The sequence below is a fragment of the Antedon mediterranea genome, chromosome 4 (genome assembly GCF_964355755.1).
Source record: "Antedon mediterranea chromosome 4, ecAntMedi1.1, whole genome shotgun sequence".
NCBI lineage: Eukaryota > Metazoa > Echinodermata > Crinoidea > Comatulida > Antedonidae > Antedon > Antedon mediterranea.
In genome coordinates, this window is record NC_092673.1 from 3,130,034 (window position 1) to 3,144,215 (window position 14,182).

The 14,182-nt window shown below is 29.4% G+C and overlaps 1 protein-coding gene across 2 annotated transcripts in view; it reads left to right on the plus strand.

The window, feature by feature from the left end:
* LOC140046272 (fibroblast growth factor receptor-like 1) overlaps window positions 1-14,182 on the plus strand; it is a 55,044-nt gene that overhangs the window by 28,683 nt on the left and 12,179 nt on the right. For both annotated transcript variants that reach the window (XM_072090851.1, XM_072090850.1), the window contains exon 3: window positions 2,604-2,876. In XM_072090851.1, coding sequence (XP_071946952.1) covers window positions 2,604-2,876 — 273 coding nt within the window. The remainder of the gene's footprint in view (window positions 1-2,603; window positions 2,877-14,182) is intronic.

Sequence of the window (14,182 nt, forward strand, 5' to 3'; positions counted from 1 at the left end):
GCACATCATATTTTCTTGTCACATTGAGTTTGATGGTGTAGACAGAGCTTTAGCAATTGAATGATTGCAGAGAATGATTAGTGAAGTGAACAAGGACCTCAGAATTACAAAGTTGGCAATTGTACCAATAAACCGATAATCCTCATCGTGTTACTTTCACCTGCACGGTTCACTAAACTTAAATAACGTATGATATTTATAAATTCTGCTAGTTTTGATGATAATTTAACAAAATTACAAAAACATTTGATAGTATGAAAGATAGACGAAGATTATAAGATCAAATACAAGGATACTAAAATCAAACATAGAAATAATTCCAGTTTCTTTATTGTGAATGTTTCGTGTCTCTTGAATTTTTATCTTAAATCCGATAGATATAGAAAGGTTTAGCATGACCAAATATGAGAATATAGAAACCATAATATTGTAAATAGAAAAAATATTATTTATATCAATAATGATGTAATATAAAGAAATACATACTAACTTGTTATTATAGAGTATAACTAAATATGAAAACAATGATAATCGTATTTGTTATTATTAAGAGTTTCTGTTTATCTGACTTTGACTTTTATTTCTTTTACTTTGTGAATATTTCCTTGTTTATGTATTTCAGTACCAAGTTCAATAAAATGAATTTCCTGATAACATTTGCTTGAAAAAAGTCTGATAAATAATTTCTATACTAAAACAAAATGAGATAGAAAATGGTCTACTATTATGTATCTGCATGATTCATTGGTCCTGAAACTATAGTGTTTAAGAGGTTGTCAATTTATTTAATTTTAATAGTCTATTTCGTGCCTAGCTTACCTGGATAAACTGACAAATGCCATATTCTCTTCAAAGAGCAAGATATACTCAAGAAGTAGGAAATTCATTGAACACTGCTCTCTATAAATGGTACAGCCCTCAAGTGGAAGCATCCCCCCAAACCACCATCATCATAATAATGATTTTATTAATTTATTTTTAAAAAATGGGACCTCCTGAGTCCAATCCTTATAATGTAAAGTGAAATTATGCGTGAAATTTAGGCACATCACACTTTTGTGTCAAACTAGTTTGATAGTGTAGACAGGACTTAACAAAATGAGGCTGTGCTGTATCCAAGTGTCATGCCATCAGGCAACATAATTATTATGCATCCTATGAATAACAATGCGTATTAACCTTAGAATACTAAAATTGTAGTTTTCCCCGAGTGAGAATTTCAAAGCCAGGCAAACACATTATTTACAGTCTAATTTTCATTTTCATTAGTTTTAACGACCTATACTCAATTATATTTCCGATCCTCTACATTTAATGTGACAAAAAAGATTAATGAAAAGCTAGTTCTTGTCACACACAGTTAAATTGGCAAAAGTTTAGTTTCCTAGGTGGCGGTAATAAATTAACTAAATTTAGAAATGCATTGACAATGTTGATATATTATTGGATTGATAGTTGTATTGAAAAAAAAAAGCATCTACATAATAAGATTGATGGATATTGTAAATTTTGAAAGGACCCATTTTGGGTTCTAGATCAGAGTTTTCTAGTTCGTAATGTAAATAAAATATAGGTTTATGCGAGTATCCAAAAGCAATGCGTACTACTTTTGATATAAAAAAAGATCTTTTATATATCAAATGCTTAGTATAATTTATATATAGCACAGTCTGAATTAAGTTCATGAGATCTGCAGTACAGTGTGTATTTTATACTATTAGAAAAAAATTATTTGGAAATTCGTAATCGGTACAAAATACAATACAGTCAACAAATCTTTGCAATTGAATTTTTTAGGTTTTTAATTCAGTGTATTTTGTTGTTTTTAATTGGCAAGTTTTTTTTCTGATTTTGAAAATGGGTTGGAAAAATAAGACTTGTCCCGTTTTCTATTGCGCTTATTTGGCCCTTTATTCATCTAAGTTTATCCAAGGAAGATTTGTATATAACCATTAGCCTATAGCCATCACATGTTTTCATTACACACATAAGAAATTAAGTAATTTTACATAAGTTAAAGCAGATTAAAATCCCATTCATTTTGTTGGTTAAGATTAATATCTTTGAAAGGGTTGAGGGGTCAAAAGGTTAAAATAAGTTTTAATATCTTAACGCAAATTTCATAATGTGTAATTGAGTAAACCAGAAAAAGTGAAATAAACATTAATTATTTAGAATTTTTATAAAATAAGAAATTATATTTAAATAATTTACTGTATAAAGTAAAATTTGTGCGGCATATTAATATTTAAAAGCTATGGAGTATTCTAAATTTAACATCTGATAATTGTATCATTTTTTTAGAATACATAATACATACTGTACTACAGTAGATCAGTCTTACATAAACTATAAATATAACTCATTGATTATACAGAAAAATACACTAGGTTGAAACTGCATGAATAATTAAGTAGATATGGTAAAATCAACTACTCCTACTTTTGACACAAAAATTCAATATACGAAAAATATGATATTGATGATTTTACATTCAATATGAAGCAAGAGATTAATTTCTTGATTTCCTATCTTACAATTATTACCAATATAATATTATAAATGAATATTATATAATTTAATTATTATTACTTTACTTACAGGGCCACCACAAGTGAATGGACAAGTGAATCCTGATCAAAAAACAAGAGTGGGTCGGACAATCAAATTAGAATGTCCCGCTATCGGATCGCCACCTCCGCTCATAATCTGGAAAAAAGGCGATGAGCGAATACGTAAAGATCGAGATCGCTATAAAATTAACAAAGATAGACTTAAAATAAAAGATATTCAGTTGGAAGATGCTGGCGAGTTTGTCTGCCAAGCAACGAATGGATTTGGTAGTGTTAACATCAAGTATACATTAACTGTTACTGGTAAGTACTCCTTTTTTAAAGAATATAATAATAAAATGCTTTATTTAAACACGAAAACTTCGCTCAACTAGGAGTTGTTTTACTGCAAGGCCGTGTATAAAAAAGTTCACAAACAAAAACCTTAACTAGAATACATACAGTATATATACTATGAAATAACAAATAATATGAAAAGACAAAGGTTTTATGCTTAAACAAATAAATAAAATATATTTATTAATTAACTTTATACAGTATATACTTTTTTTCTTGTTACTTTAAAATGCATGTACAATAGTAACTGTTCCTACAATTCAATTACATTATTTGCCAGTATCGATATTCGTTTGAAAAAATTAACAGTACAAATTTAGTATCACTTCAATGTCTTCGGGCAAACTACAATGATTAATTTTGTTTGTGTCATGATGTGACCTTTCCGTTGTGACATCTACGACCTGACTATACTTCGGTCTCTCTCAATTGCTCTTTTATATGAATTATTTTCTACACCGATCTTTTAAGTCTTAACTATAAAATCGTTTACTTAAAGTGAAAAGAAAATATTTAATCTGAATAAAAATCTTTTATGTCTATAGAGTATCCATGTTTAAAATAAAGAGGAAAACTTTGTCTTAATAAAATCATAATGAAAATAAAGCCCTAAAGTGTACAAAAGGATTTTTTTCAATTACGCGTATAATTCGTATATATTAACACCACCTGCTTGCAGATATACATGTAACGATTATTGGTGAATATGTCAGCAAAACTGGTTTGTAATTAATAATGTGTTTTAATTTATAGGTTTCTAAAAAAACAACATTGTAACATTAATGTTAATAAAATATTTAATTGCCTGGCATTAATAATAACGTTTACGTAAGAATAGTTTGAATTGACACCTTAGACTATTGAGATTTGTGCAGAAGGTCACGATCTAAACTATTGTAAAGAACCCCACGCATCTATCATCGGTCCCCTTGGCTACTGATTTGTTTTCGTCGGTATTTATTTCTTTACTTGTCACAATTATGGGTCTTTAATGCTAATTTGTCACTTCCTAATATCGGGCATAAGGTGTAACATTCCCAGTTTATCATGTGTTTCGATATCTGCTAGAAATATCAGCATATAACATTGAGCTTATTAAGGCAAGATTTATGGGCAAGTATGTCATTCATGACTCGTTAGGCCTCAGGGGGATAATAAGTCTTAAACGAAAGAAGCCTGAACAAGGCGTTAAACAAGAATAACATCTCCACTCTCAACTGTTGAAAAACTTAGCTGAATAAATTTAGCAGGTGGAATTGTGCAGCCAATTCGTTCAACTTCAGACTTAAGTATCCAATGATTGTGAACTTTAAACCGTTTGGAGGATAATTAAAGTCTGAAAAATAAACCACTTTTAGATTCTCTTCCTGTGACTGTAGTGTAAGTGTTCAAGCATGTTTTAAGGCAAAACACAATACCATATTTGTTGACTTCATGGACTACCAACACCATTTAAATATCGCACATAAGATCAGTGGTTACTTATCGTACCACAACATTTACAAACAGTAATTAAATAAAGTTTATGCATTTTTTCATGTCTGTCACTTATTAATTTCATAAACATCAAAATTTAATTTAGATAATGTTGATTTTTCATATTGCATATGCTTTTGTGCTAAAACATTATGTGAAAATTCTGTCATAATTAGAATAGTATATAATTGACATATATTATAGCAACTTAATCAATACACCCTAAAGGTAGGTCTTATTAACGAGGTGCTCACCATGAGAACTACTTGCCCTTTCTCGTTTCTGGCCTAGTTTTGTCACCTGAAATACAATATAGTACCATACAAATATCTTTTAGTTGCTAGCAATATTTCAATTACAATCAATCAAATTTATTTAATTAATATCATTCTTTGACATTATTTGTCTATTTAAGTCAAGTATCTGTTAACAAAGAAAATTATTTCGCAGTTAGTCCTTATAACATCTGCATGCATTTTGATGAGATTCTTTTCCCATATTTATTCCAACCATGGAAAAAAAAAACAGGTGTTCTCAGTGTAGATATTTCAATGATGATTTTAATATTTACCATAAATATTCAATTAATTTTTAATAATATCAATAATATTAATTTTATTTTAATAATATAACAATTAGAATAAATAAACTTTGCACTTTTGGTAAGACATCAACTATACAAAGATTTAGGCTTCCTAAGTAAATCCACGATATAATTTGTTAGGGAATATTAATTTATTTTATCCTTAATATACAACGCTACTATTATAAATACCGAATGGTATAATCAATGGTATAACTATATTCAGTTTCCTTATTCATCATTCAGGAAACTGGTGAGATGCATTCATGAGAAAATGTTGCATTTATTTGCTGCAAAAACATCTGTCTTGATATAAACTCCCTTGCGTAAATTGTTTAAATCGCAAAAAAATGGAAAAATTGAGTAATTTAAAGTTGGACTATACCACTATAGTAACTAAGTATAGTTGTTTGTCACATCATTAATTTTAAATGACTATAAAGGACATAAGGTTAACTTATGGTTTATCAATTAAATGGATTGCAAAAGTAAAAACTGCGAAATACCAAAAGGTGAACATGTGAACATTTAAAGCTCCAGTCCCACTATTTGTTCTTCATTCTTCCAAAGGGACTTGTATTGATTGATGTCACTTCAATTCAGGTGCAACAGAGATAGACCAATCAGATAATTTTACATCAATTCCTCAATATTAAGCCCACGGTGGGCTTATTACCCATGTCAGTAATTCACAGTGGCAAATGTTCAGAACGGTTCAAACTACGCTGAAATTTGTTATTGAAGCTCACGAGACTAAACTCTCTATCTACTTTCGATTATTTGTTATATCTATGAATAAATATTTATAGAAACTCCAATTAATTATTCGTAAGGGGAAAGAATTTATATAAAGGTTTTGTATAATATTTGAAAATTATTCACAATGTTAGTTTCTGTCTATTTATCTGATCTAAAGGGTTTATTGTCAGTTGTAATGTATAAATGTCAAAAGAAATCATGGTTAATTATGTATGTCAGTTGTGTACTATAACACAATTGCCTGACTTAGGAAAATATAATACAACGATGGTATGTTTGATGGCTCCCACTAGAGGGCGTGGATAATATCTTTATCCGATGAGGGTGCTTTTCTGTTTCTTTTTTTCGTAATGTTGTATTCATCTATTGTTGGTATATTGGTTCGTGTTATTTACCCTATAGTTTTTTAAAATAGTATAAACAGGGAGGTATAAAAACAATTATTTTTGGTATATTACATTAAAATTCAATTCAAAATCTTTCAAATTCAATTTTCAAAAATTCAAAAAAAAAATGTATTAAATTAATTATTTCGACCTTCTGTTATAGTTAATTCAACTATAAAGAAAAATGTATTGAAAATGTTAATACTGTGAGATACTACAGTATGCTGCCATCGATAAAAAATGAACTTTAAGATCAGATGAAATAATATAAATTTATAGTTTCGTTGAATTGAACGTGATAAATGTGTATGCAGTTACGCCGTTTTAGTATACTACTAAACGATTCTTTAAATGCCTCGTCGATAACGAATCCAGCATATTAAGAATATTCCAATTGTTTAATTGATCAGAATTGATTTTGAAGCTTATTGGAATTTGTTAAATGCAACATTATCAGCATTTGTGAAACTCGTTAGAGGCAAAACCTAATCAGATTTAAGAGGACTTAATTAAATTCATTCTCATTACTGGTTTTCCTATAGTATTACAAATCTGAGATTAGTATACTGATGGAATGTGGTATTTAGTAGTAGATATTATTTTTAAGGGGTAGGGTTCGTACTACCGCACTTCTTTAAAGCCATATTAAATGATAAAGATATTGATAATAACATAAATTGGTATTGTACATTTGTGATATCGCAATGTTTAATGGCACTGCAGCTTGGCATAATACTTCTATTCTCAATCTCTTTGGTTTTTGTGATTGTAGCGTTGTACTTATATGAAAAATAAAATGTAATTTTCCTATAACATAATTCGATATTGTTAAAATTAAATTATTAAATATTTTATATCACAGGTTTATTTATCTAGGGAATAGGCTATAATACTGCATATAAATCTGATTCTTTCCCAATCTACAGCAGGTTTAAAATAGTGTAAATAAATATTAATGTAAAATTTAATTATATAAATGCTACTTAGTGAATTCATTATCTATATCCACTCTACTGTTGCTATGGTTTTGCTAAACATATCCTGTTAATCGTTTTGATTTGGCTAATTGGAATGAAAAGCAATCAAGAAAGTGATGCGAACCTCTTTGTATATTAAAAGCTAATCAATTTTCTGCTGCGTTGGTCGAGCAACCTGATCAAGCTGCGTGCTTATAAATTGGAGGAGGCTGTGCGCGAAAGATTGCGATTAATCCATACAATGTTACAATACTCGGATTCACATTTGAACACATTAGAAACTAGTATTAACTGTGTAATGTAAACAAAACATTTACTTTAATGAGCACATTTTGTAAGTGGTGTCTTCTGTGAACAATGCTAGTAATGTATTCTGGAAACATATTACCAGTACTTTTGGTATATAAGCATGGCTTAAACCATAGAGATAATATCTCTATGCTTAAACTCATTATAATGGTATAGCATATTTTATGTTTCATTCTCTGGTTGTTATAGATAGTGAAATATGCACAAATCTATTTGTGCTCAAATACTGGTATTGGTAACTTACTAATTCTATCATGAGTATATTCTTGAGCGCATTCTTAAGGTCTTATTGGTGGTGTAATCGTAAATGTCTGAGCACATGTTTTATATAGTGTTTGTATGTATGTAAATGTATAATCTTTTATGATTGTAGCTCAGGTATTGTTTGAAAATATATAGGTTTACATCAATGATATATTAATGAATAAGCTATTTTTGTCAAGAAAGCCATTTTAACTTTAATATAGGTAGGCCTAATATAGGTAATTCATTCCATTTTTTGAGTACGATTATGAATTTAGGTTAAAGGTCATAACATTACATATGTAGGCTTACAAAATCTTATTCAATAAAGCCCCTATGCAAATTGATGCTAAAATGGTATATATCTTAATAATAATAGATTTTTTGTTCTGTTTTATCAATAATGTTGAAAATGAAATAACGTCTGCAAGCCTGGCTAGCCGGAAGGATACAATGGCCTGCTCAGGCTCCCTTCTGTTGTGAACGATGTATTTTTATTTCACAATGAGTACCCCTTAAGTCGCTTTAATTCCCATAAAGGAAGGATATAAGGAGTGTATTGGGTCATAACTCTACCTTTAAATGAATATAGAAACAGGACTTATATTGCAGGACAGAGTTCCCAACAGATTTGGTCTGATGTACAGTAATCAAACTGAAATGATTGGCAGCTGTCAATCAAAATATTGTGAAGGTCTCTGCTTTCTTTTCTTGAATAAACATAACTTTATCTTTATACTTTGTTGGCCTCAGCAGGACTAATACCACCAAGTGTTGTGCCATATTTCATTTCCTCCTTCAATCATCAGTATATTTTATTTTACCTTGTTAAAATACTTAGTCTAATTTTGAACTAACATTGTATAAATAAATACAATATTATTGATGTGTTGTTATTATTGGAACTATGTCAATTTCGGATTGTGTCAATTATGATTGAAAATTGTTTAGAATAATTCTTCGAAGCTAAGTTATAATTAAGTGATAGTTAATAATCTATAGCTGATAAAAAGGCCTCTTTGAGTTAGCCTATTAATCATGTAGAACCTTTTCTTTTTTTCCTAGAACTCAATAGACCCACATCAACCTTGCAATACATCATGAGTGGTAGTTAATAAAAACAAAATAACTTTTCCTCCCACATTAATAAATAGATTAGAAATTCTTAGTATAAACAGTCTATATTTATACTTTAATTCTAGTTTTCTTGTTTATTATTGTTCACTTAAGTTGAGCTCTCAGATCTTTAGTAAAATCACTCGTCACTGGACGCATTTTCTTTATACTTATATGTGCCACTGTTTTTAAAAATTGCAAATAAATGATTAGTTGTATTATTTCTGAAAGCAGGCATGTATCAGCATTAAATGTTATTTCCTATCTAGTACAACCTTAAAGCTTTGTTTACACCATCAAACTACTGTAATTTGTCAAAAAAAGTGTGATGTACCCAAATATGATAGTTAAATGCCCAAATATGGTGGTGATGATATACAACATCATCACCCATATATGGGCATATCACATTTTGTTGTCACAGTTTGATAGTGTAGACAGAGCTCTAAATTGATTATTATCACCTGGGTTCACACTATACACAGTATTTGAAATATAATCATACTTTTCAAATATTTAATCTAGATTCATGTTTAATACGCATTGATTTTCACAGAATATCTCACAATATCAACGCCAACAAATCAATAAGTCATATGGTTTGATTTTATGTAATCTCTCCCCGCTAATTTCTTAATTCAATTAAATGTTGTTTATTTTATTACGTGTTAACATTATAGATTACTTATTGACAATTATATACTCCTTTGTGTGTTTAATTGAAATTTTAAAAAAGAGGCAATTTGTGGTTCCAGGAAAAAATAAGTACGGTAATTTGGGTCAACGCAAGAAAAGTAGAATAGAACCCAAAAATAGAACTGTACTATGATATAAGGCATCATATTAGAAAGAATGTATAATTTTGATATGATTTTACCAACAAAAAAAATGGTTGCTTAGCAAATCGATATTGGAAGATGTACACACAATAAATAGATTAGCAAACTAAAAATAGAAAACCAATAGAATTTGAGTAGTTTTGGGTTAATATGTTTCCACAAATGAAAGTACAGTTTTACGAATCTAGAATAAGTATTCCCCTAAGCTCCTTCTTGATAATGATAGTAATCATAACTAGATCCATTGGCAAAGTAAGTTAACCATCTTGTGAAACTATACAACATACTAATCATGTGTAATCATTGTTTTTCACTTAAACTATGTGCTATCTGGAGTAAGACAAATTAACTTGGCTAATATCAAACCGATTCACACAGAACAAAGACAATGCTAACGCTGCTGCCCCAGTTCCATGATGCAAAAATAAAAAAAAAACATAGTTTATTATATAGGTGGATGTTCTTTATACGCTGATGACTTCGACATGAATCGCTAATATTTTATTATTCAAGATAACAATGTATTAAAAGACTCGTTGACGTTACGACTGTCATATTCGAACGTGACCTTACTATAATAGCCGAGTACTTGCAGCCTGGCTCGGTTCTTTTGATTTCTAACGTAAAACTGCCAATTTGTAACAAATGTATGGCCAAGGGGATTGTCTTCTTTGTTTTCGATTTACCTCTCATGGGGTATGTAATTAAAATGAGATGTTGTTTCTCTGTCTCCGGCAATAATTTACCAAGAATATGAATTTACATTTTCAATGTTCAAATCCATTCTATAATAAAACATCATCAGAGGTTCGGCAGATAAATATTGAAAATGATTGATATTTTACGAAGTAGTAAAAGTAACCGTGGTCATCAAAGATGTATTCTGCCTTCTGTTGTCAAATCAAAAGAAATAAAAATTTAATTAGAACTAAAATTGGTCGTTTAAAAGTTTGAGAAATGAAAAGCAAAAAGACAACCAGATTGTTATTAGAGTTCACTTTGTTTAATATTTTAAAATCTTTTTTTTTGTAATTTATAGACTTACTGGCTGTATATTAGCTTGAAGCAACATTTCTGTAAGACATAAATGTATTTTACTAATTGGTCTGTTAATAGGAAAAAGGAGTGTTATTTAGACTTTTTTTGTTACTGATTCAGTATTAAGTTCATTTCAAAAGTTCAGTTGAAGACGACCTACATCTTTATGTGATGTACTAAAACAAATTTCTTTTAATCTATATAGTTAAAGTAGAACTTTAATTTTAATTTTTCCTTGTATAAATGTAATTAAAGTTCGATATTTCATGTTTTAGCAAAAACATTAAGAGTGTTTTTTTCAATTAAAGTTTGATATTTACATGTTTTAGCAAAAACATTAAGAGTGTTTCTTTTAAAAAAAATGATTTGACATCTATTTTATATAGAAATCTTATTTTTTATTTCATAGTTTTAGCAGAAAATGAAAACTATTTTATTTGAAAGAACTTTCTTAAAGCCACTCGCTACAGTACATTATTCTGAGATGTAATAGATTTTTTTGAAAAAAACATTTTGCAATTCAATTGCTATATTTCAATGTAGTGGATTTTATCAGGCAATAAAATTAATTGGGAAGCCTGACACAAGAAGATCATATATGGAAGTTTTTAAAAATTTGCTATAAAATAAAATTTGTATTATTATTTTGTTGAGATTTATAAATAATTTCAAATACATAACTATCACAGTATTGCTTTAAATCAACCAGGGAAAATATTTTTTTCCTTACATCAAACATGCACTACACTATCAACATTTATGTGACAAAAAATGTGATGTGCCTATATATGGACATAATTGGGCATATCAATACCATATTTAGGCACATCACACTTTTTTGTCAAACTAGTTTGATAGTGTAGACAGAGCTTTAGATTCTAATTACAGTTTATTTCAACAATCGTACAATAATATTTCATTTGATTTCTAAGCATCATTATACGTTAACTTTATAATAACTTTAAATAATTCAAACTGACTTTTGAACAATAATTATTTTTCAATTTTCATAATAAGATTCATTCTGAGAATTATTTATACCAAGCTTACGTATATCTGTCATTTGTTTTGTACACTATAAACATTCATCAACAAAGTAGTGCTACAGTCAAAGGATGTTTACCTTAGGGAATCTAAAAGGGAAACGTCAAGACACCCTGAAAAGTAAGACATCATTCAACAGTTATTGCTATGAGCATGACAAAGCATAGCTCGCAATTGGCACACCGACAAAGAATGTGACCCGCGACCTTAATAAATGGTGCAACACGTCCCTGGTGGCTTGCTGTTCACACTTGTGTACATTTGAACATGTGTAGCAGCAAATTGAAGTTGACGACTCGAGGTATATTTAGGATGGCAAGTCAATTTTTTTGAAGTTTTGAAGGAACATGACAGTTTTGTTTAATGCTACAGTATATTAAATTCTTGGTTATGTCTGGTTGTAAATTCACAGCAATTTGATTATGTTTGAAGGATTTGTTAGTTGTAAAGTTGTAAATCATTATATATATTAATACTTGTACAATATTTGATTGAAAGAGATTCCTCAAAAGAAAAAATATATTTCTAAGAAATATAATAATAATCGTGTCATTAAGGTTTTAAATATTTGATCGTGATATATATATAATATTCAGATCCTTGATGAATAAGGTATTTGGAGTATTGAGTGTACACTTTGGGGACCAAACAAAGTGTCTCCTTAGGAGAAAAGGGAAGGGGTTATTTTATATATTTATTTATTTATTTACATAACACACTTTTACAAAAAGTACAACGATAATAACAATTTAAAACATATATATTAAAATTTAAAAAAAAACCTTCTGTACAGGCCTACAAAATGTAATAACCAGAATAATATTATAAAGTTTTAAATAAAGAGATAGACTTCGAGAATTATTTTGAATCCGATAACTTGCTTGGGTATGAAGAGACAGACCATTAGATTTATTATTGCTAGATTATTAAAAAGATTAACAATTTACTATATTTTTTGATTATCGTTTGTGTCTAGACAATTAATTATTTTGTTTTGATAAAGTATGATAAATTAGAGACAGTATAGCGTATGTTTACAAGCTCTTTTATATTACGGAGTTAAAATACAGTCATCGCATACAGTGCCTCTGAGGTTCGTCAGAGTTTAACAACACCGAGGAGGAGGTATAAGAGAGTTACCGTACTGATCACACAAGCATGTTGCTTGTAACTCGGATATGATTCGGATCGTCTTAAGTCTACTTAACTACGGTACATGTTTGAACATAGCTTTTGCGATTGAGAAGAAGTTGATTCAGTAAAGAAGCTTGATGCATTTAGTGATGCAAGTTAAACTCTGAAAATAAACTATAAAATTGTAAAAATAGAGAGTAGAATAGTGTTTATCTTCAGGCATTTATCTTACAAATTTAGACCAAAATGTCTATAATTTCAATGTCTGCCGCACTATCAAAATCTCAAATTGCACCACTTCTAAATCGGTTCCGACAAAGGATAAACTCTAGAAATACTGGCACCACATCTAGTTTCTGAAGAATTGAAGCCAATCAAATGAACCGTATGGCGACAAAAACAGTAACTCACTCAACCGGAACTTATTATGTATTGGGTTTTTATCTAGTGTAGTCTTGCAAGAAGGGTGAATAAAACAGATGCATAGGGTTACTTCACCATGATTAATTACATCTTTAGACATTTTGTTAAAGTCAATTCGTCGGTTTAAATATTCTTCTATGGAAATCAAGTGAACGTGTTTGTGATTGTGGCTTGAAAACGTGTACAAGGACAGTAATTCACAAACACAAAAGAGTTTGTTGTTTTCACTGTGATTTTGAACAACTCAAACAAAGTGAAACATGTTACGACGACGTTCATTATGATCTCATTCGTAAAGAGCCAACTTTTTTTGGTTCCTTAAAGTCTTGTAACAAAATATTGAATGTGATAGGCCTACTATTGAAAGCATAAAGCTATAAATCCCGAAATGCATTGCGCGCGGATTGAAATCCCGAAATGCATTGCGCGCGGATTGATATTTCTGTTTTTCTTCTGTAATTCACCCACTTTTCGATCGATCGTGAGGCCAAAACAAATGGAAGACTCCTAACTTTTCAGCGAAAATACCGGGTTTTCCCCAATTTGTATCAACGGACGGAGTCTGGCAAAAATAAAGTAATATATATGTATTATTTTTACAAAACGTCACAAATTGTAGGGAAGGTGTATTTAACAGTAGATTGAAAATTGAATTATACTTGAATTGAAAAAAATTACATCTTAGCTAAGTTATAAATTGTTCTAAACCGACACAGCACTTAAAACAAAATCTAACATTAGCCAAATACAAACACAATTTTAAGATGAATTTTGTAAAGATGGAAAGTTGTTATTGCTGTTCTTGAGAGTGCAAAGCCTTCGTTTTACGTGAAATGCCACACTAGGGAAATGATTTGGCCATTAATAGAACCAGTTGAAGAAAAGTAAGATATAACATTTTCAATATTTTATACAACATCTATCGACATTATAATATAATTATTGC